This window comes from Xiphias gladius, chromosome 1 (genome assembly GCF_016859285.1).
Source record: "Xiphias gladius isolate SHS-SW01 ecotype Sanya breed wild chromosome 1, ASM1685928v1, whole genome shotgun sequence".
NCBI classification, from domain to species: Eukaryota; Metazoa; Chordata; class Actinopteri; order Istiophoriformes; family Xiphiidae; genus Xiphias; species Xiphias gladius.
Window position 1 is genome coordinate 30,903,111 of NC_053400.1, and position 25,232 is coordinate 30,928,342.

At 43.8% G+C, this 25,232-nt stretch overlaps 1 protein-coding gene across 6 annotated transcripts in view; it reads right to left on the minus strand.

The window, feature by feature from the left end:
- Positions 1-25,232, minus strand: part of nav2a (neuron navigator 2a) — a 232,745-nt gene that overhangs the window by 94,220 nt on the left and 113,293 nt on the right. The window contains exon 1 of one of the 6 annotated variants that reach the window (XM_040124531.1): positions 20,153-20,538. The exons of 3 other annotated variants lie outside the window; for them this stretch is intronic. In XM_040124531.1, coding sequence (XP_039980465.1) covers positions 20,153-20,371 — 219 coding nt within the window. In that variant the 5' untranslated portion in view covers positions 20,372-20,538. Of the gene's footprint in view, positions 1-20,152; positions 20,540-25,232 lie in introns of those variants that run through there. 2 more of the 6 variants (XM_040124541.1, XM_040124578.1) reach the window with 2 other exon arrangements.

The window sequence follows — 25,232 nt, forward strand, 5'->3', positions numbered from 1 at the left end:
GCTGTCAGGTTTCAAAGTTAACAAATTCCTCTCAGTTCATCAACAGGTGGGTGGCCCCTCTCTGGCTCCTTACCACTTTGTAGTTTTTGCAGGAGAAGCGGCTGTAGATCCTGTCCGGCACCCTGAGGTCGCCACGGCCTGCCATGTGGGCTCGTCACCTTGACAAAGACCACTAACAGGACAAAGCAAACAGCTGGGGGTCCACGAACGTCCGGAAATCCAAAAGACAAGCGCGCTCTCTCATATAGGTGGGGAGGAGCTGTTTGATGACTCTTCTGTCCCACTCACATCTCTGTAACAGCTCTGTGTGTCAGTCTGGCGTCTCGTCTGTATGAACAGGACATGCTTTACTCCTCTTTTACCTCTCTCTCTCGGCCCTTCAGACTGCTTCATAGTGAAGCCTCAGACATTCTGACACTGTTTTAGCCCCTCTCTCTCTCTCTCTCTCTCTCTCTCTCTCTGTGCGTGTCAGACGCCCTGAGTCAGTTCCTTCTTCCACTGCTGGTAGAGAGATAGACCAGCAACATAAAACCCAGAAATGGGTCCTTTTATTTTTGGTACTCACTCAAATTCGATTAAATCTCAAGCTATGTAGCTTTGTAATAAATGAGGGGTTTTTTCTTTTTGGTTTTTTTTTTTTCTTACTTTATTCCAATACGTACATAACTTGATAACTGTAATTAAGCTCAGTGCTCATTGCAGCTGCTTCACAGCAGGGGGATAATCGCTCTGAGCAATATTTTCTACCTGCGAGGCAGCAGCCAACCTATGATGGTAAACTACTCCCTCAAAAAATCTGTCTTGTGCTACAATGGCTCTGCGTAACATGTGGTCGTCCAGGCAACTAGAGAGAAAGCACAATTTTAAAAACTTTTCTTCTTTCTTCCACAACTTAGAGTCATCCCCAGTTTCCAAGACAGATGGAGTAAACGTGATGGATGTCTCTCCTGTATGTGATGGAGTTGCTATCACTGACTGACAGAAAGACTTCGGTGTCTTCTTCCTGCGACACACCTGGTGCTGTACATAACTGCAGGCGCCCACACACACGGACAAACGTCAAACATGAGTTCACACAGGAGGTCTCAGGTCTGCCTCAAAGGGTTGTACTGCTTTTTGAATCGGGCCATCTTCTTATATCCTCGGCTGATTTAACTTTAACCTTCAAAATTATTTGCTAAAATTTGGCACTCTGCTGCTCCACATTCATACACAGACGTAAATTCACACCCTTGGAGCTGCCCAACTGCAGACCTCAGAGCGGCTTCGCTGAAGAAATTCAACACACTGGTGGGGTTTGGCTCAAGGACAGACACATTTGTGCCTTGGTACTAAAACATCAAAAATACGACAGCAGATGTGAAAACCATTCACAACTCTACATACAACACTAACAGGCAGTGGTGGTGTACGAATTTTGTTAAGGGCAAGTGTGAAAATGACAAGGGGGCACTCAGAGGAGGAATCAGGGGGGCATTTGAGTGTGAAATTTGGCCAAAAATAAAGCATGACGTTGGCACATTTGGGCTCAGACATATCCTGTTTAAATAGAGGTTTTAAAAAAAAACAAGAACACTCTGGCAGACAGTGTAAAAGAGGTAGGGACTATTGCTAACAAGGCCTGAAATACTATAGCCATCATCATCTTTTTTTTCAGGGATGCTTGCCAACCTTTCTCACAAAAAAAGAAAAAAAAAACCAACCTAGTATAGTTGCTGGCTTTGTGCTCCTTAGTGTAAACAAGTTAGCCGATTCTTCATGCATTGCCTCCCCACTGTGTGATAATATCTCAAGGTCAACTCTTGAGCTTGTTAAAGGATTTCTGCACCTCTATGAATGATGACAAATCCTATAAATTCTCCACTTTTCTCAGCCATCCTCAAGGCCTTTTTTTTTTTTTTTTTAAACCACAATTGTTGTAGTTTCCTAAGGCGAAGGCTGTTCTTTTTAACAACTGGTATTAGGAACAGTATACAATCGCCCCAGAAAACATATTTTTGTTGGTGACCCCTCTTTCTGCCTGGCCATGTTGAGTCTCATCGATAAGGACTCGGTGGCGCTCCACACTGCTGCAGGCTGAGGGTGACATGTGGCAACTCACCCCCCCTCTGACCCAGTCTGGGCTGGCTAGCAGATGGCTGGTGGGGGCAAGATGGATGGACTGATGTACACACACAGTCGCAAGAGTACATCAGACGGATGCAGGGAGGGGACGGAGTGGTACGTAGGTGTGATGGGCGATAGTCTCCCACTTATCAGAGAGTGTGCGGGAAACCACACCAGCTTAAATAAGTCAACGCCGGGCGAAGGGAATCGTCGTCTGCACAGGTCTCAGCGAACGCTAGCAGACACAGACAGATGGCTTGTGAGAAATCAGTTTCCCTGGTCTGGATATCACAACAGAGGACTGCAGTCTGCTCCGCCAGCTGCTGCGCTGCTGTGGTGCTTTATACAGGACACAATGACTCCAGCCCTGCGCGCTGACATTGACATTTTCAGTGCTTGACCAAAAAGTGGACTGAGGCATCTTGGTGGCTCAGTTGGCTGAAATGCATGCATGACATCTCACCTCTCCTCTGATCTTTCCAACTCTACTGTCTGATAAGGGCAAAAAATATTCATCGAAATTAAGACACAGGATACTACAATATCCAACGGTGGCCAGTTTGTCAAGCCGCTTCATTTTTTTGGTTTGTTCCCTTGCTGGCATTGTGATTGTTTATTTCTCGATAATCTTATTTCTTCTTTCTTTTTTTTTTTTTTTTTTATATAAACGCTGCACTGTTTGGCCGTCTGCTGTTTCGCAATTTCTGCCAAATTTGTCTAGTCATTGGGTTTGTTAAAGCTGTTCTTGCTGTAATGTGATATCACATCTGCTAGACCAATCATTGTCACAGCACTACCGACCTCCATATTACTAGGAACTAACATATTCAGCATCACCTACTGAGCAGTGACCAAATTTTATTCCAGGAATTGGTCCCACAAGCAGAGCGGAGACTAATGAAAGCACAAGCAGAACCCGTGACCATGTCCACACATCATACTCTGCTACGTCAGTGCAGTGGAAAAGGGCTAATAGATGTCAGTTACTGTCCTGTTATCAAAGGAGGGACAGCAAACAGAGAGAAGAAATGTAAACTGAGACAAAGAAGGACAGCGGGTGCTTTGACTTGCTACTCTCTCCTCTCCATCACCACTGCAGCTGGAGCCACTTCTTCTTCTTGTCTGCCCCCAGCAGGATGCACCATGGATGGTTTTTGGTCTTTGGGGCCCCTGGCAGTTACTCCCCCCTCCCGGCTTTCTGTTGTACACACACAAGCCTCTCAAGTGGCTTTATCCCGCAGAAAGTTGAAACACGCCAGCTCTAAATGAGCCCTCATGTCTCTGCTTGCTCTCCGCTTGGCACATGAAAGACGTGTGGCTTTGTGGGGCATAGAGGCCATACCAGGCACAGGGTAGACAAAACGACTTGGCCAGAACTCTGCAGTTTAGAGCATGGGAAACAGGGCCAGCTTTCGGATGGCCAAGATGCGCATGTGTGGTCATCTTTACATGTGATACATAAACCAACTCGATCCTCAAATTGCAGAAATTGAATATTCGCACCCGGTATCGGTAGTTTTGATGAAGCTTGTGTACGCTGACTAGCTGACAATCCCCAAATATCGAGAGGTTAATCCAGAATATGAGAATACTGAATCGTGAACACTGGACTTCTAAATCCCCTAAATTGGTGCTGTGGTTGCTGCACAGTCGAAATGGCACAGCAGTATCTGCCATGCAACATCTGATCAGGACAAATCCTGATACTTGCAGCCTGATGCACATGAGGGCACATCAGCACAGCAAGTGTTATTGAAGAAGTCTTATCTTGTTAGTAGCACTGTATGAGTGAACAAGCCATGTGTGATGACAGAACTGATTTCCCTGCAGAGAAAACTCTCAGGCGGCCGGTCCTTAAAACTCAGCTCCTCACTCTGCCAGTGACGGTCTGCACACAATAATGTAACCGCAAGATATAGTGGGCTTTACCCATATTGCAGCATTTTATTTAGTTCTGAGCTCCAAAACTCTACGATGTCATTGCTTTTTGACTAGGCTATTATACACCCCGACCCCTCAGGATAATGTAACCTTTCAGTTGCTTTAAAATGCACTCTGCCGGGGGCTATTGCCCCGGAACTAAACGGACCTCCTGATTTCTGCCGCAATTCCCACAGTTTGAATCTGGGAAGCCTTAGTTCTGGGGTTGAAGTGCATGTACCTGTGACATCTTGGGTTTGATTCAAGTTCAAGACCTTGGCTGCATCTTATCTTTGAACACTTCACTAAGCGCTAGGCAGCACAGAAAATGTAGTTATTCCCTTTCCTAAAGCAATGTTCAATTGCACCTGACGACATGCCTTAACTGAAAACAATCGAGGTTCCATTCATTCTTCTTTCTGCTCTGTGTATACCGGCATGTCTCTGACAAGGATTCAACGCATATATCATGCATTTTGATTTATGCTGCATAGGTCATATGTTGACATAAGGACCATGACCATTCAAATAATCAATGGACCTGTATTAGAACAGAGAGGATTATGGACATCGACTACACTTCATAATAAAAAAGAAGGTCATTTTAATTTCTGGAAGTGTGTGCACATGTTCAAGTGTGCACGCCTGTAATCCCTTTGTCATCCTCACTCTCCCTCTCTCTCTCTCTCTCACATATACACACAAACACACAAACACACACACAGACACACACACGCTGACCCTGTGGCCCACCGGCCTCCTGTCAGTCACGCTGTGTGGAGGATAGCGGTGTGTAATTAAACCAGCCTTCTTATCGGCTCATCTCTAGACTCTGGTAATAACCTCCTCTGCTTCCATCTCCCCTTCCTCTGTGGGCTCATAACAGATCCAGATAAGAACCGTGGCTGTAAGAAAAAGGGAGACACAGACAAAGACAGGGAGAAGAAAGAAAGAGAGAGAGAGAGAGAGAGAGAGAGAGAGAGAGAGAGAGAGAGAGAGAGAGAGAGTGCGTGTGCCATCCGCCTATGTATGTGTAAAATCAACAGGGTGCTCTTTATATAAAATGACTTTTACTAAATCTGCTGCTTCCTACTTTTATCATATACACCAGCAATTACAAAGAACTTTCTTTCTTTTTTGTTTGCACCACATGACCTCTCTGCACCTGACCGGCACTCTTTTGTTTTTTTTGTTTTGTTTTTTAATCAGTGTCCCAGATCCTGTTGAATATTTACCATCTTTGCAGCGTCGTACCTATATCACACCAAACAGTGGGCAACAAAGCAGAACCACAGACTGTCCTTTTCACATAAATGCTTGCAAGGAGAATACACACACACACACACACACACGACTGCGCCGCAAAACTCTGGTTGAAGTCCTTGCTAAGCCTATTTTAACTTTCCGTGCAGACATCAAAGTAAAGCTAACACCAGGTGAGGGGAAAAACCGGGATGCACGCCTTCAGCACTTTCTTCTGATAATAAAACGACTGCTACTAATCCATTATGTGCCTGCAATCCAACACCACAGTTACCGTAAGGCTTCGGGCTGATGAGACAAGCATTTTCACTGATACATAAACACACGGCGGAATAAAAAAATATCTAAGTGAGCCATGTCTTGAAACGTCACCATCAGCAAAGCAAGGCAGGAGAAAGATGTTAACACTGTATTGATAAAAGGACTGTCAACAAGAGAAAAAAGCCTATAGGGATGTGATTTTATATTTTTATAAGCACTGATAAGAACCGAAACACAATCAGTTTTTTAACTGCCCCCTGGTGTTTGACTTCTGTGATGACCTGGAAGTGTTCAGCCCTACCAGTTTCATGGTGAAATTGTTCTGCTCCCAGCGGCACAGCATCAAACTCATGTTGCTTCTCGCAGCTTCCTTTCTCAGAGACACCTGCCTCACATTGAGGAGGACTGCTGGTTGGCCAGCCAGGCACAAGTATAAGCCATCAGAACCAGGTCTAGACCAAACTGGACCCAAAAGAGCTGCAATTAAATGGAAAAAATCCACATAGGAAAAAAAAAAAAAAAAAAAGAGTTCAAGGAGGCGGTTGCAGGTTTGAGAAAAGTGTCCTGAATGAGTGCACCATGTAGATCCAGTGGAAATGGTAGAGCTGCTGCTTGCTTGAGCCCAAGCAGGTCTCTGTATGCCTGAGGGCGAAGGGAGAGCTCAGTGCCTCCAGCTTCTCTCCACCCACTCTGGGACACGGAGGAGGGAAAAATAAACGCAGGAGGCGAAAGGCAAGAGGAGCTCCGCGGCCTCTGCTGCCGCTCTGAGCGGCAGCCAAACCAAACGCACTGAGAGAAGGAGGAGGAGTGGATCTCCTCTTCCCCTCCTCCCTTGCCCATGGCAACACATTATGCTTTTGCTCTTCAATGGACCATCGGTCATATGGGGAGGAGAAAGAAAGAGAAAAGGACAGACCTCTTAACCTTCTACCACCCCTCCCCCGACAGCAGACCCCCTCTCCATGACAAAAAAAAGTGAGTAAAAAGGACAAAAAAGGGATGATCAGTGCACCCTAGATAACAGTAGAGAGACTAAATGGTGGGAAGTGCAGAGCTCGGAGGCCAAACCATGCGGAACTCAATGCCTCTTTTCTATTTATTATTTCTTTAAACCACCTCCTCTGCTGTCTGTTAAAAAAAGGCCAAGTTTTATTTTCCCGACCAGAGACTGACATTCCGGTCTCTGATCAGCCGTCACCCACATCACATTGCAGCAGCTGCATGTGTGTATTTATGTGCGTGTGTACAGTGGGTTCATAACCTACGCAATTATGTATGTGTGAGTGAGTGTGTAAAAAAGTCCACTGCACAGGACGTCCTCCGTTTGAGTGCCTTCCAACCCCCTGTGCACACACACCCCACCACCGACCACAAATTACAAGCCGAATTTAAATTTTGGGAAAAGCCCAAGATTTACAAAAAGTTCCCACAGTCGGGGGGGGGGGGTGCCTGATCACTTCCAGCAGGCTGAACAAAAATGTTCTAAGCTTCATAAAACAACAATAATACTGAAGACATGCAGAGAGTATAAAGTGATGACCTGTGAGAAATAAACGCCTGTTTTGCGTCTCAACTGTCAAATGCTACGACCCAACGGAGATGCAGCTTATAGCTGCTTCATTGTGGCTTTTACACTCACGGTCTGGAAGTAAATTATGTATTTTATGTTTGCAGTTTGTGTATAACAGAAATAACTGACATTTGCGGCTAGAATGCATCGCAAACCGCTAGTCAAAGGGGTCATCGTCACTGAATTTTCTAAACAACACGCTGAGAGCGGCAGGCTGATTTGATGCAATGTAGCATAGAGGAAAATGAAAAGACACTGTTCTATTTACAAGCTGAAAGTAATAGCGCAAGTCAAAGCACGCTGAGCTTTGTAAAGCACTTATTTTTCCTAATTTTTTCAAAGGAGAGTCAACGACGGTTGAAATTCGGACATGCGAAGCAGCAAAGGTCTGCATGTACAGTTAAGCGATCAGGGACAGCCACCCGAGACAAACCAAAAAAAGAAGAAAGTGTCACTTAAAGATACTCAGACTTCATAACATAATATCCAATGAGGAGGTGATCACGATGAAATTTACACGAATTGACTGAAAGTGCCTAGAGTCTCTGAGAGGCTGTTCTTCGTGGCACTTTGGGCTAAATGCTATCGTCAGCATGCTAAAATGCTCACAAGGATAATGTTAAACATGCTGATGGTCACCATCTCAGTTTAGCGTGTTAGCATGCTAGCGTTTTCTAATCAGTACTTAAAAAGTAGAGCTGAGGCCATTGAGAGGGGCATGAGTTTTGCAGCTATTTGGTCACAGAGCAAAGTACTGGACAAATTAAAAATTTGACCTTATGAATGTCTGTATCAAATTTCATGGTTTCATAGTTATCAAGACATTTCACTCCACCACAAATATAAAACTCTGTACTGGATTTCTGTACCAAACTTTGTGCTACCCTATGTAGTAGATGCTGCCGGTGGCGTCAGATTTAAAAGTCAAGGGATCACCACAGTTAGCAGGATACATCGTATGGGCACCATGAATGTCCCCGTGAACCATCCAGCAGCTGTTGAGATATTATGTAGCGTGGACCAACGTGGTGGACTAACTGACCGACAGGCATCATCATTCCAAGAGCCACAGCACTAGCGTGGCTAAAAAAAAAAAATGCAACCATGAGAGAAAAAAAACCCACAGGTGGAAACCAAATAATATAAACATCTGGATATAGACAGTTATCATTACAATGTTGTAAATCAAACTTTACTTTTTAAACAGAAACTACCACTGCACGTGCACTAATTCCTCTATACTGTAATTTCATCAATGCCTAAGCTAACACACCACAATACGAGGCCCATCTACTCAGCCCACCACACCAATGAAATATCAGTTCCCCATTGCTTCTAACCAGCGTTGATTTAACGACATTCTGGCTCTACACGAAGAGAACATGTCAGCATTTAGTGATTGTGTTTAACAGTTTTAGTACAGGCCTTCAACAAGCTCATTAAGTGCAGCCGCAGTGAATGGGCTGAGTGTGGTTCCTTTCAAAGACCCAGATAAACCTCAGTGTGTTGTGGACAATGGAGGGGATAACCCTGCCATGGAGGGTTCTTTGTTTTGGGGGACCCCCCAACTCTGAGCTCTTGAGGCTGGGAAGCAAGATTGGGGTGATGGTGGGCGGAGGGGTTGGCCCCGCTGCCTGGCTGTTCCATTCTGGGTGAAGGTGAGCGGGGGGTTGAGGGGCATATGGACTCGCTGGGGGTATAGAGACACACAAAAATAAAGCAGTTTGACAGAGGTCCACAGTATAGTAATAGTATGTCTTTTTATTGACTTCTCCTTTATATCACACATTTACCTTCACTTAATATGGTATGGAATAACATTAGTGTCAAAAGTCTCATTTAATAAAAGTTAAACTAGTTGCATTAAAGATGTGATGTGAAAATTCCAGGACGGTCAAACTACGAGATGACCGAGCATTTTGTGTAACGTTGTTAAAGTTGTTCCGCATCAAAATCGGCCTGTTGTCAATATGTCATGAACTAACCAGGTCACATGAATGCAAATTATTTAAGGAAGTGAAGTAAGACAGTTTTGACAGTGTCATTGGGGCAGATACAGTGTTCAGTGGCAGATAATGGAAAGCATCTCTAACCACAGTACATACAGAACGCTGATTTTGTTCACCACACTGCGCCGTGCAGATGGATGTAATAGTGATGAAGTAATTAAAAACATTAAAAGATTTCAGCTAATTGATTAATAATACTCAGATGCTGCGGCTGCGGCTAAACGTCTGATGTGGGTTGCACAGTGATGAGTTCCTAAAACAAAGGCGCGTGAATGCAGTAAAAAGACGAGCTATTGAAAATAAAAGAGAAGAACTAGTAAAGCCCGGGATGTTGGACTGATTCTTTGTTCATCTGATTTTCCCCACATCCCTGGATGTCTGACAGCCTAAGCTCCTTTAGAAAAACAGCTTTGAAACCATTTTTTTTTTTTCCGTTTACACTCACTCAATTTCATTCTACAGCATGCACTTTGAATATTCGAATTTTGAATTAATTATGTAAAAAAAATAATAATTTTACTCAAAGGGTACCATATCTACATGAAACTTAAAAAAAAATTAGACTGATTTTCTGATGTCCCTATTCTTTGCACTCAAAATAATGTTCAATTCAACGTGCAGTTAGTCTTGAAAAGAGCAAAGAAAATGTCATTAAAGTTATCTGGTATCCAATTATAAAACTGATTAGAACACTTTGAATCCAAGGATGCCATCTGGGCCTGGTTACCACAGCTACCAGCTGAGACCACCTTCCTAATGAAGCCACATCTAAACACACAGCAGTGAGCCCTCTCACAGTCTGGAATATGTTGTCCCATCTCCAGATGCAGTAAAGATGGAACACGTCAGTGCTGTAGTTGAACACTCTGTACTTCGCAAAATGTGGCTTTTTCAGAGTAAAACAAAAGTGAGTAAACGAATTCAAAGTTTTAGAAATCAACTCGTTCGACATATTTTACTCTTTGAGTTGCGTCAATGTTGTGTTGTATAATCTTCTTGAGCTACAAAGAAGACGTTAACCCTTCAAGTCTAAAAGTAAACCTCTATTGAAAGGGTTTCCATCCTGCACTGATGATACACATTCATTCTTCAGGCAGCGAATACGTGATTTTTTTTGTTACTATACTGATGAGGTTTATCTTGTATGCATCGTGTGTGTGTGGTGTGATGATGTCTGGGAAACCTGGTGTGTTTAGAATCGCCGAGAACCTTCTTGAATGGCAGACTTACGGCCCCATTTTATGATGCAGCTCTTATCAGTGAAGCTTAGAGACAGCCAGTGTCAACTGAGCGAGCACAGACACGCAGAACAACAAACGCATACGCACATATGCACATAAACGCGCGCACACACACACACACACACACACACACACACTCATTGTGATTCTATCCAGGTTGAAATCAGAGGACGCAGCTTTGGGAAACTCCCTGAAGCTGAACAGTGTTGGATGTAGAGAAGTGAAAATCCACTCTGTCATTTTTTCACAACCAGACAGCGCTGACAGAAAGCCAAGACCTACCATATTTCATGGCTGCATTCGTGCCTGTTTACACATCAAACTCGGAGCACAGCTGAGAAACAACCAGACCTCCGCAGCTGGAGGCACAGTTTGAGCCGTTCTATATATGGTATTATATTATTGTATCATGTGGTAAACTGCTGTGCGTCTAGGTGATAAAGCCCTATAAAGTTTCCTCTGTTCATTACAGTTATTTACTGCCTTGGAAAAAGCTGTGTGTATGCACAGCTACAGAACGTTTGGGTAATTTTTAACATTCACCTTTGGTTTCTCTTGTTTTTGTAGCTATTGTATCTCAGCAATGCGCATTTACTAAGTCGTGACCTGCTCTAGTTGTGTCTTTAACATTTTCTTGACCAACACTGGCTATATACATCCAGACACTCAAGTTTTTATAGAATTCTTGAATAGAGAATAACTTCATTACTTTCATTTCATTTGAACAGGTCACATGAATGGCGATCAGACGATAAAGAGGTAATTCTGGACACTGCTCCATCCAATCAGACATCTTTCAGGGGGTGTGTGTGTATGTACATCACATGCAATCGGCTGTGCATCATACACTCACCGAGTATTTTCATCGGGAACACCATTCTCATACTGAGTAGGGCCTCCCTTTGCTCCCAAAACAGCCTAAATTCTTCCAGGATGTTGAAAACATGCCTTTGAGAGTCTGCTCCGTGTTGACATAATTACATCACATAATTTTAGCAGATTTGTCAGCTGCACATTCATGCTGCCAATCTCCCGTTCTATCACAAGCCAAATGCGTTCTACTGGATTCAGATCTGGTGACTGGGGAGGCCACTGAAGTCCACTGAACTCACCGTCATGTTCATAAAACCAGTTTGAGGCGACGTAGGAGATGATGAATTGTGGCCATAAACGGAAGCACATGGCCTGCAACAATACTCGGATAGGCTGTGGCATTCAAATGATGACCGACTAGTATTAAGGGGCCGCCAATGTGCCAAGAAGACATTCCTCACACCATAACACCACCACCAGCAGCCTGGACTGTTGACAATAGGCAAGTTGGGTCCATGGATTCATCTCCGTGCCTCAGGAGAAATCCAGATTCATCAGACCAGGCTACGTTTTTCCAGTCTGTCCAGTTTTTTTGAGCCTGCGCCCACTGCGACCTCAGATTTCTGTTTTTGTCTGACAGGAGCGGAACCCGATGTGGTCTTCTTCTGTCGTAGGCCATCCGCTTCGAGGTTCAACGTGTTGTGCATTCTGAGATGCTTTTCTGCTCACCACGGTTGTAAAGAGTGGTTATCTGACTTACTGCTGCCTCTCTGGCCATTCTCCTCTGTCCGCAGAACTGCCGCACTCCGGATGTTTTTTGTTTTTCACACCATTCTGAGTGGCCTTTAGAGACTGTTGTGTGTGAACATCCCAGGAGATCAGCAGCAGTTTCAGAAATACTCGGACGAGCAGGTCTGGCACCAACAATCATGCCGCAGTCAAATTCACTGAGATCACAGTTTTTGCCCCCATTCTGATGTGTGATGTGTACATTAACTGAAGCTCATGACCTGTAGCTGCTTGATTTGATGCATTGCACTGCTGCCACGATTGCCTGACTGGATAATTGCATGAATTAGCAGGTGTACAGGTGTTCCTAATAAAGTGATCGATGAGTGTATGTCTAGCAAAGTTTCTCAACCCTGCACAAATTACTTATTTACCTACAAGATGAGACTTTCTAATTTCTGATTTGTTCTGTTTTGTTTTGAATCAAAACTATCATGACGAGCAGACGTCATTGGCTCTCTGCTGGCTCCACAGAGGTCATGAAGTTATCCAACCTGCCTCTGGGCCCTGGGTGACCCTGGGCACGGGCCTCTGGGGAGGGTGACTTCAGCCTCCCTGACCTCCGACTCCTGGCCTCTCTCCTTTTTTCTACACTGCCCCCCGTTTCCAGAGAGAGATGGAGCTGATTATGTTAGCCTAACCGCCTTCACAGCGCAGATTCCCTAGGGGGCGCCGCTCACAATGGCCTGTTTGTCTGCACCGACGGGCTCCCTGTGACAACTAACGCAAGGAAAGAAGAGAAGGAGAGAAGCCAAGGGAAGGAGGGCACCTTGGGGGGAGATCAATGGAAGGATGTTGACTCAGGAGAGGCAGATGCCAGGCCCTAATTAATATGGTTATGTCCTCAGCCATGACCTCACACAGGAAGGCGAGGGGACAACTGCACAGGAAGTGGAATCTGATCGAGACGCATTAGGCAGAGATGAGATCATTACAAATGGAGCCAACTGCCATATGATCGTGCATATCCTTAAAAAAAACAAAAAAACAAGCTTTTCACACTGTTAAAGCAAAAATTGGCTGATTCTGTCTTTAGATTTTTATTTCAAGAGAAGATACAGCTTAAGGAAAGTCATTAGGGTAAAAAAAAACAAAAAACAAAAAAACAATCTTGTAAATTACTCTAGTGCCACAATGATTTACTGCTAAAAAAATGTTTTATGACTTTATTTACGTTGTTTTCTGATTTAAAAAAAATCCATCTGATACAGCTACATCGGAACAGTTTCTTGGAACATGTAAGGAGTCAAGAAAATATAAATTGATTGTATATCGCTGAATATGCAGTCTGACCTTCCTATCACAGTCAAAAAATTAAAAAAGTTCATTTGAAAACTCATAGCTTTTTAATTTAAATAAATTAAATCAAATAGGAGCAAATCTATCCTACCAAGTAAAAATCTCCTTTAGACAAAAATGCCCCACTTGTATTCAACAGCTGTGGAGGCCCCATGTGGCTGGAAATTTCCTCTCATACCAAGAAAAATGTAGCCACAGCAAACAAATCATACTACTGTTGTTCATTTATATGGAATCATGACGTTAACAGCCAAATTGAATCCATGGCGAAATGATAACACATGCCAGAACTCTTTCTGAAGAAAATCTGGCTTTACAAAAAGTATATTTCTAAAGAAATCCTGCAGGAAACGCTGCCTCAGCCTGTGATTGCTCAACAGCTGCTCAGGTGGCTACTGTGGGACAGACCACCTCTTCATCCACGGATAAAAGCCACAGCCTTCAGGCCTGCTGCTATCTCCCCATCTGACCGTAGTCGGCCTGTTTGTGAAGCCAGGCTTGGCCCTTCCAGCCAAGCCTGATAAACCTTGCAGGGACGACCATCTCTGTGTTCGCTGAGAGAGGACACAGAGGTGTGTTGTCACTCTTATCAACAGCAGCATGGGCTTCCTCCTGCCCGATGCTGATAGTGGCACATGCGTGGTCGCTGTGGGTTGAAAATTTCTTATCTTCAAAGTGTCAGCTTTACAGGACCTAAGGAAAACAGCCTTGATCTCAGCTGGACAAAAACTGACTTTCTGACACTTTCCGACGGCTTTCCGATTTGGAAATGACGCTCTCACATGACAACAGTGATAAATACAACCGCAGGCTGATATAGTGCATGCGTTGAATCCACGAGGATCACTCACAGACCTAACAAGACGTGAGCTTTTATCCTGTGCTCTTTGTCTGAACTCTTGTAGTCTGTTAAAATCTGGGTTATTCCATCGAACAATGAACTATCCAACAATGAATCACTAAAACACCCATTAAATCTGGCTTTAACTTGCGGCAGCTCCTGAGGAGACATATGTCTTCGAATGGCCCTTTGTCATGGTAATTTAAAAAAGCCGTAATATAGTCATTCAGACCCCCCCCTACCCAATCTGCCCTACTCTGGGCGGGCGGGAGGGCATTAGCAATCCAATGCAGCCCGACGGTGCCCTGCCTTTCACTCTCACCTGCTGGGCTGGGTCTTCAGGACACTCAGGCTGAATGTAAAAGCCATAAAAAAAAAAGTCATTACTGCCTTTCACAGGATGCTGGGGAGGAAGGGAGATGCTCCAAAAACATGAGAGAAAATCTCCTTTGAGGGTAAAGTGAGGCTGATGCTGACGCTTGCAGACTCGAGATGTTGCTATTCCATATTTTTGCACTGTTATTCAAATGTCTTAACCTGCAATATATCACTGCTGAAAGCTATGTTTAGTGTTTTTCTTTCTCTAGACTCACGTGTTGGGCTTGAAAATCCTCCAAGATAGCATTTTGACCATCATGGGACAGCATGGCATGAGGGCTGCAACTAAAAGATCGTTGTCATTATCATGTAATCCCTCGATTATTTTTCACAAAACGTCAATAATTTCCCATTAAATGTTCCCAGGACCCAAGATGGCATCTTCAAATTGTTTTGTTCGACCAACAGTGCAAAAATATTCAAAAAAAGACTCGATTTATGATTTAAAATAGAGAAAAGCAGAAAATCCTCACAAGGAAGAAGCTGGAGTCAGTGAATGTTTAGCATTCAAAGGATTTTTTGTTTATCAACATTATGTCAACTGATCTTTGACTAATCGACTGATGATTTTAGAAAATGTTACGTAAGCAGAGGAATTCCTGTGCAGTTAGCAACCGTTTAAGGCTTAACTATTCATATGTTTTCAATATTAGAGGGGGAAATGTGCGTTAAATTAAGAACTAGGAGGGCACTCGGAGAGCAGAGACCTCCACCAAGGCCAATTTCAAATAACATACACCAGACTTCACAGAAAAAAATTCAAATTCATTGTAAATGATCCAGATCTGCCCCAAAGTTTAATGGATTCTTCCCTGGCCCGTGTCCAATCCCTCCAACCAAGTTCAGTGCAAATCAGTTTAGAACCAGCTGACAAATAAACAGACACAGGCGAAAACATAACCTCCTTGGCAGAGGTAATCCCAGTTTACATGGGAGAATAGCCACATTTTGTAATTCCCAATTTTCCTGTCTGGTTTTCACCAAATTTATGTATCAGTCTGAGACCTCTCTCTACCCTCCATCGCCATCGATCGATAGTTTGCCATTAAGGGTCACTTAATTAGCTCTGAATCCATGATGATTAAATGAGTTCACACGTATCACTGGGTATGTAGTTCTCGGTCAAACCAATTCCCAGAACGAATTACACCCAATCTAAATAATTCAAATTATGGAAATCGTAATCTTGGCCAATTGCACATCTTCCAGAACAGGAAAGTTGAATTAATGGAGCTGAACATCACTGATGCATCTATCACACAGCGGTAATTTAACAGTGATGATTTAATATCCAGACTAAGCTCCTCTATCCTGGACAGGCGCCTGTCTAAATTGCGGATTCTGGTTTATTTGCAACAGGATCATCTAGGTAAATATTAGCCGAGGTGGCCGATGACCCTCTTCACTGGTCCCACTATGTTTTTATGTGATTGGGATTCAGCTCCCGGGCTGAGATGGGCTTTCATAATGAGTCTAATAAAGCCAGTCGTTACACAGAGCCTGACTTAAGCCATTATCTGGAAAGATACTTATTAAGATAGAAGCTCCTTATCACAACGGCACACGGACAAATCTCTCTCTGTGGCTGTGCACTCATGTGTGAGTGAGTATGTGATTCTGTGTGTGTGTGCTTGTGCGTCTATACGGATGTGTCCGTGTGTGTTCGTGTGTGCATGCATGCGGTTGTGTTTGCGTGTGTGTGTGTGTGTGCTTGTGCATGTGTGTGTGTGTGTGTGTTCTATGCACACCCCACAAAGCATCAGAATTTATTTTTCAGGGTCTCCTGCTGTGACTGTGGCTTTCAGAGATTCTTGGGTTGAACCTATTCTCTTTCAAGGCTGTAGCTAAAAATGAATGAGCTGGCAACAATCAGCACTTGGACTACAAAGAAGGAAAGAGAGGGGGAAAATGAAATGGTGAGATGAGAGAGTGAGGGCGAAAGAAAACAGAGAGAGAGAGAAGGTGGTTGAAACTGAGGCATTAAAGAGCAAAGACAGTGGCCTTGAATGACTTGAACACACACGCAGGCAAACACACACTCACGATCGCTTACTCTCTCCTGCTAGTGTTTGTGAATGGAATCGGGTGTAGGGGGAAAACCAGCCACCAGAGGGCAGCAGAGTATCTGTGCAAGAATCTGCTCTCCGTATGGTAAAAGGCTAAAGGTCAGAAAAGCTTGTCTATCATATGGTGTAACGCACAAGAGGGAAAGACCGCACGCACGCACATGCACTCATGCACGCACGCACGCACGCACACACACAAGGACAGCCAGAGAAAAAGAGCAAACAGCTTCAAATACCATTCACATTCACACATTTCCAGACTATCACCTTCACATCAGAATCTTGAGATTTTGCCAGACTTCACACACACACACGCACACACGCACACACACACACACACACACACACACACACACACACACTCCGTCTCTCTGCCTCCTGCTGCTCTCGTTACATTATGGATTAACTCTTTGTAACAGGTGTACACAACATGTTTGTGAGTTTGGTGCCAAGTGGGCCATCCAGCTGGATGTTGGTGAGGAGCAAGAGCCTCTGCTACACTCTGCCACTGACTCCGCTAATCCCTCAGATAACTAGTAACATGTGCTGTTAGTAGTTATCCGTGTTACGTTCAATGCATTTCGTGTTTGGATTATGTCGGTGTTTCCGTTTTTCCTCAAACATGCCTCATTTTACTTCTACTCCAGCCAGTGCTCTCCTACATTTCCTACCTCCTACAGAAAACATGCCTGGATCCAGCCATGGCTTGTAAAGACTGTACATTTAATGATTATCTCCTTACCCTTCCTCATTAAGTGTTGTGTTTGTTCTTTGGCCTGAACGCTCCCAAAAAAAAAAAAAAAGAGATTCAGAGCTCAAGAGACCAACCTGCTTAAAAAAAAAAGTTCAAATAAAAAAAAGACTGACAGTGATAGAGGCATAGAAAGAGGGTAAGTTTTCCTAGTTGAGAAATGACTCAATCTCAACCCACTCATACAGTGTGACTGTACTGGATTGTGGTCTACTTGCTACTACTGTGGGAGCTGAAATTAGTCCCCCCCCCCCTCCTATGATGGATTTTCCTCTCCGTATGATTGCTGAAAGGTGGCGCTAAATGGCAGCTCCAGGAACAAGCCCACCCGCCTGGAAAACTCGGAGCCTCGTGGACGTGAAGTGCTGGATTGTTTTAGACGAACTGACTTTTCCTGGTTGTAAGAGCATCCGAAAGAGTCTCTAAATGGTGTCTCCTAAGTTTTCCGTCCGCTTCAAGAAAACCGGCAACAGAAGAAACAGTGAAACACCGGGGAACACAAAGCAGCCTCCAGGTCTCCAGAGACCCTCAACTCATCTCACTCTACTCTCGGAGCTGATGGAGTGCCCATGGCGTCTGCGCACGAGATCCACCGAGGGGCTGGACGCGCGCCGACAGTGATGCAGCGTGGAGGATTCAGAGTCCGCGCCAGCAAGTCTGCCTCTCAGCCCTTCCTCCAGTCCTGCCGGTCCCTGGGGTGAAGCCCAGCAGAACCGGCGCAGAAATGAGGACGATGAAACTGAGCTATGAAACAACAGACACTCCTGACCTGTACTAAAGGGACATTTAACCCTCGACTCCTCAGACACTTGTTTTTCTTTCACTTTTATATGTCTTTAAACTTGTATTTTATCTTTTTGTTTGGTTTGTTTGGAATGCTTCTATATTTGCATAAGTGTTTTTTTTTCTTTTGCTGTTTTTCATCTCATGTGAGGGTCACTGCGTTGCAGCTGTTTGAACGAAATGTGATATGCAGTACAAGTAAAGTTTCGTCATTACTGTCTAGTTTACAGGAAACGGTGATGCTCGGTGTCTGATGCAGATGTGCTACACAACTGTTTCTCAGTGTCTGCAAAGCACTGAAGCAGATGAGCACAAATACCTGTAATTTTGCAGTTGACGTCATGTTTATTTTGGATCACATTTTCTTTTTTTCTTTTTTTTTGGCAGAAGGTGGACGACTGAAAGCTTCAACTGTTAGATGCTGACTGTCACACTGTTGGCTCAAGTGAAAATTTACTGCATTTTTTGTTTACGAAAAAAAAAAAAAACAGATCTGCAATTTTCAATACCACAAAATTTTTTTTAGAGATAAAGTTATATACTAAGTTTATCTATTTGAAATTGGTTTTTAGTTGCCACTTTATCAACTGATCCTAATACAGACAAAATATTTTTAAGCAATTATTGCCTGATAAAATTGAGCCGACTGACATATTATACAGTACTGTAGTTTAAAATTGACTAAAGAAGACAGACATGGCAAATCGCAGCGACAGCAGAAACAGCAGCTGTATGGTGGTCCCCTTGTCTAAAGGTTCATGAAACACTCAACATACACACACAGTCAGCATAGATGGAGTTCAGTACATGACTGTAATATTCACATCACTGCTGCTGGTCAGGAAGGTCAACCCAGCTGCAGTGAAGACGGCTGCTTCATCAGCACCACGGGGATGGAGAGTGGGAGAGAACCGAGGACAGAGGCGAGAGAGAGAAAGTCACGGAAAGTAGGTCACTGAGGAAAACGTGATTAGCCACTAAAAAACAACACCAACAGCGGACTCGCGCCATGCCCGACACCTCCCGTAAATTCTCCTCACGTGACCACCGTCGTGCCGGAATCAGGTTTGTCTCCTGAACAACAGCGTGCTGGACGCCTCAGTGGCTCTGAGTCACGCTTACTGTAAAGACAGATTGCCAAGCATGCACTTGCTGGCTCGCCTATACACACACGCGGACACCTCCTTCCCCTCACTGCCTTACATGGCGTTAGAGCGATCTCTCTTGCCGTTGCAGCCGTTTGCGTGGGGTTGCTAAGCGCAGCCAATATTTCACAAACACAGCAAAACAGCCACCCTGATATCCTGCTACACTGCCATCCTGGACAACGGAGACACAGGCGTCTCTGTCTCCATCCAAGAACTCACTGAATTTGGCTTTGTGTTTCTGTTATGCTGAAATTCTGTGTATTGATTAAACAAAAAAAAATCTCCATTCAATGAATCACCATGGCAGAGACTGCTGAAGAGATGCAGACACAATAATAAATAAAGTGATAAAGTGACTTTTCATGCCAAAATTAAATGTCTTCTCGCTTCTATTCCATAACATGCAGAATTGTTTTTCCTTCTTGATCTCATTCTTGTTTAAAAGGAAAAGTCCTTCAAACGGCATTAAGACCATAATGGGACAAATACTGAAGCCATTACTAATGATCTTTTTAGGGTTCTAAACACGAGGATACAAACTACAATTTAGTACAACAAAATATTACTGCAATTCACGTTTAGAAAAGTATCAAAAAATGTACGCAGATACCTGTCTGGCTCAGTACAGGCCGTTTAGAGACAGAGGAATCTCGGGGGGCTGACAGAAATCTAGTCTCTTGTCAAGTGGCCTTCTAACTGAACTAGACCACATATTATGCCTCACATTGGTACACATCTGCCTCTTCTCACTGCTGGTCTGAGTAGGTAAAGAGCCTGGACCACTGATACCTAGATTCGTTATAAGGTGGCAGTACCAAGCAGTAGTTAACAGTGCCCAGAGCACTGACCTAACTCTGAGAAAGACAACGAAAATGGGAGTGGATTTCTACGAGTAGTACGGTAGAACAGTATACCTGAGTGTTTTCTCCAGCCTCTGAACCTGGAGCGTTCCTTCGCCGGGGTCCTGAGCCCACCTGCTGGCCCAGTGAAGGGATGTGGGTCTTGATTGGTGCCGGAGGCAGAGCTAGAGCGGACGGCCTGCCGGGAGTCTGGGGGATGGGCAGGGCACTGTGCACCGGTTTGGGTTTGGGGAGTCCTGACTTCATCTTTGACGCCACCAGGATGGCTGGCATCTTCTCCCCAGCTGCCTGGTGACCGCGCGCTCCCCTCCCCGGCACACCGAGACGGAAACCCTGCTACTAGTCAGCGAGACTCCTCGTCAACTCTCATGCGATCCGGGTACTTCTGTGTGTGTGGCGGTGTTACCAGATTGAAGGAACGTACGTGAGGCTTGCACCTGATTTGCCACTTGATTGAAGTAATGTGTGTAATCTGTGGGTGTCCGGGTGCTCGATCTCAGCAGGGGGGGCTGAGGTCCCCAACGTGCAGTGGAGGGGTTTAAAATCCACCAATCCCACCTGTTTCCTGGTACCAAGTAGCTTCAGCTCTTTCTTTTGTGTAAAAAATACAAAAACCTCCTCAGTGTTCTGTTACAAAAAAAAATGTGTCCATATGGAGATGAGAGAATCCACGCTGCAAAGTCCAGGAAAGAAATCTAAAAATCCCACCTCACACTGAGAAGAATCTCCAGTTGCCTGGTGGATGGGCGAGTGTTCCCTTCGACATATTCCCGGCACTGAGTGAGTGTCAGCGATTGGCAGAAGGATCCTATAGGAAACAGAGCAGTTTCACTCCCACGGAGCCCTGCTAATTACACCATCGCTTCAGGATGACAGGGGCGAAGACCGGGCTCCGTCGAGGAGAGGAGAGAAGGGAGCAGAGACCGGGAGATGGAGAGAAAAAAGCAGAGGCAGCGGCGACACAGCAACTGCTCACTTCAGCGACCGCTCAGCCTGTGACTAAACAGCCAGAAACACACCGCACTCTACTGCCTCTCTCCCTCTCCCTGTCTGGTAAGTCGTTGTTAGCAGCAGGTGTGGCTTAGATCAGGACTGACATATGTGGAGAAAAGCCCAACACATCTACTCAGTATGCTCCTCCAGCCTGCCTCTCTCTTTCTCCGTATTTCTTGCTTTCTGTTCATATAAAAATGCCCGTCTCGGGAAGCTATTTAATTTCGTCTAGAGTTAAAAAATTTCACTCCGGTTTGCCAGTTCTGTGGGATATTTTATTTGCTGGTGACTTGAATCCCATGAAAAATAAGTGACGGTATCGTCAAGTGAGGCAAATAACTTCTGGGTCACATTAAACAATGCAATTTCCACAGCAATTAACATAAAATATCAAAATACTTTGATTCATTTTTGTTTGATTCAGGGTTTAAGGAGTTATTTAGCAAAAACTACATTTGTGTGGCCAAAACATAAGGCACGATCTACATTTGACCAGTAAATGTACAAGGAATACTTTTTGAAAAGAAGTACATATAGAAAAGAGGAAACTAAGTTACAAAATGTGCTGCGATCTGCACAGTACATCAGCTTTTTCGTGTGTCCAAGTGTTTTGTCCAGAGGGTTGTTTTATCACGCTAGCGGCTTGGCTTTAGGGATAGCAATCCGGCCTGAAATATCTCCACAACTATCAGATCGCCTGCCATGAAAGTTTGTGCAGATATCCACGATCCCCAGAGAATGAAGCCTACTGACTCCGCTGATCCTCTGACTTTTCAACGTTTTCACTTATCCACTGAAATATTTACCAGATGGATTAGCAAAAAAGTTTTAAAAAAATCAAACAAACAAAAAAAAAAAAACCATTGGTGATCTTTTCCTCTAGTCCACCATGAGGCTGACATTAGTGGTTTGGAGTGAAATGTCTCAACAACCGCGGATGAATTGCCATGAAATTTGGTAAAGACGTTCATGTTCACCTCAGGAAGATTTATGACGACTATGGTGATCTCTTGATTTTTCGTCGAGCACCACCGTCAGGTCAAGATTTACCTTTGTCAACATACTTTGGTTTGTGATCCACCTGTAAAACTAATGACACTCACATCAGCCTAAGCTTTACTCTGTGTTTACTGCAATTTAGCAAATGTTAGCAGGCGAACAGGCTACGCCAAGATGGCGAACATGGTAAACACTGTACCTGCTTTGAGCATTTAGCTCAAAGAACCACTGTGCCTAAGTACAGCCTCAAAGTCATTAACACAGCTGTAAACTTAGTTTTTGGGTTTTTTTGTTTTTTTTAACGTGACAGCTGGAAAAATATATGAAATTTCAATGTATGGCGGCCGGATGAACGTAAGATGGAGGTATTAATCAAAAGCTGAAAGGGAAAGATGGCCCCTAGCTTTCCTCATGTCTTTCACTCCGAAACGGCGGCATGATTCATGAGCTAAAATAGCCACACACACACACACACACACACACACACAACGGTATAGATCCTACAGATGCACGAAGGTCACCATCACAAAGCGGTCTAATACCAAATTTTCCATTTTAAACCTTCTGATGCTGAAATGCTACGAGCTACACATGTCAGTGAGGCTAGAGACACAGGCTGCAGTAAAGGCACTTTTTAATTTTACCAATTGACAAATGTCTTAATCTCCAATTAAATTATTGGACCAATTCATTATGTCATGCTTCAAGTGCTGCTGCTTTATTTTCAGGAAGCAGAGGCTAACAGGTACTGACACTGAAAATGTTGTATTAATAGACTCTCTTTTCTGTATTCTCTCCCTCCTCTGACTTATGAAGCTTCCCCTTTTTAAATATGAAGATGGCCAATTAGTGGACTAGTGTCAGATCAGCCTGACTCCTAAAAGGCTTAGTGAAGGCTGCCAAGGCGTTGACTCAAATTCTTCAGCGGAACCACAGATTAAAAATAAAAAACAGGCGAGAGTAGGTTTTGCATTTTCCTCTCTACCATCACAAGATCATTTAAGAATTCACGTGCAGTTTTGCATTTAAATTAATGTTTGTAAACAGTTAACTGCCCAAACCAAGACAGATTTAAAGCCTTTACAGACATCTGCACTGGGCACTTTCTGCTTGGACCAGTTTCACAAATCTCTGGAGTATTAACTCCTTTAGTTCATTTGACCAGGTTAGAGCCATAAAACTTGGATGCCACCATATATAATCACAGTGAGACAAAATCAAAACATTTTTCAACAGAACTTTGGTGTAGTTTGTCAGGAGTGAGCACACAAGCCCAAACAACATATGAGCGCAGCCAGTAGTTCATCATACTCTGAAAGCCAAGTATAGCAGACTGAAATTTTCATTTACAATTGATCTTCTGATAAAAAAAATTAAATAATAAAAATAAATCAGCTGAATAATCAGTTAATTGTTTGGTACAATGGTCCAAGGAAGCTCAAGGTGACGTCTTTGAATCGATTCTTTAGTCCGACCGACAGCCTAAAACTCAAAGACAATGGGGTTTGCTGTCTCGTATTTGAGAAGCTAGGACTCGGGAATGCTTGGATTTTTTTTATTAGAAAAATTACTTTCAATGATTAATGGATGATCAAAATAGTTGGCGTCTAATAGTTGTCGAGCCACTAAATAGAGCGCTACGCTTTTCAGTGTCCTTCCGCAATGTGAGAAGATCATCTCAGTTCACACTGCAGCTAAACAGAGGAGGAGATCAGAGAAAGGACAGATGGATGTAGCGCACACACCCACCCACACCCACACACACACACACACACACACACACACACACACACACACCCCAAAACCACATTAAATCATAATCAGATATTAGTATTTACATAATTTAGGATTAATGTAACTGGATTAAGATAAACACACTGAACACATACTCTGCTGGATTAAATCATTGGTCTTGTCTGTGTGTGTTTGTGTGTGTGTGTGTGTGTGTGTGTGTGTGTGTGTGTGTGTGTGTGTGTGTGTGTGTGTGTGTGTGTGTGTGTGTGAGAGAGACAGAGAGAATCACTCTCTTAACATTCGCTCAAACATTTCAAACAGTTCATGTCATTAAAGTTTAGCATGTCCACTTGTTTTTAATATCTCTAGCTTTCACCTTAGGGATTTTTGTTTTAAATGTTTTTTCGCGATTGATCAAGGTAGGTGTTGATCACACAGCTCCTGTTTCTTTTTCTAACTTTCTTCAATGCACATCGCTTCGGCATCCGCATTCCGTACAGTTTATCTGCCCCTGCAGCTAATGTATCACAGACTAGGAAAAAAACCCTAGTGCATCATGCATCATTTAAAATGGACTACATGCCGTCTTCAGATCAGCTTAGCTTGACATAATTCTTTGTGTTAAATGCTGTGTAGATCACACTGTGTAGCCGTTGCGAAAAAGGCATAAACAGCTTCTTTTATTTAATTTTTTTTTTTTTTTTTAAACAAAACTATAATAGATTTCATTTACATTTGTGGATATTCACCTTATGATAATCAGCAACTGCATGTCGGAGATTTTCCACCTTGTCATGAACTACTGACCACGTTGGAACCGGTGATGATTGAAAAGCCGGGCTGCCTCCCTGACTGAAAACACACCCGTATCCTGACATCAAAACGCACCGGGGCTCTCTGACTGAAACATATAGGAAAATACAGAAACCCCACCCCACCCCAGCTCTGCTCAGATGTAGTACGGTGATTTGGAAAATGGGGGGGGGGGGACAAAAAAGAAAAACATACAGAGCATAGCATAACAAGGGAAACTTTCATTATTTTCCTCTGTGATGGTAAACATATCCCAGACATATCACAACGCAGCACTTCATAGAGCAGGGGGGGGGGGCACACCGTCAAATGTGATTTATGTAGCAACCTTTGAAGATACCTGATGACAGTCCAGTGCAGTCTAATAATAGAGCTGGTGTGGCTGTAAATGGGCGGTATTGACAGTAATAACTAGGACACCCACTGCCTTGCTCTGCTGTATGTTTATACTGTATTTCTTCTAAGAATAATAAACAATTGTGTGGGGTAGATGGTGGGTGTTTGCTGGGAGCTCTGTAGCTATGGAGAGAGATTAGTGTCAACAGAGGTTATGTGCACCGCAACGATGCTGAAGAATATAAATTATCAATAACTG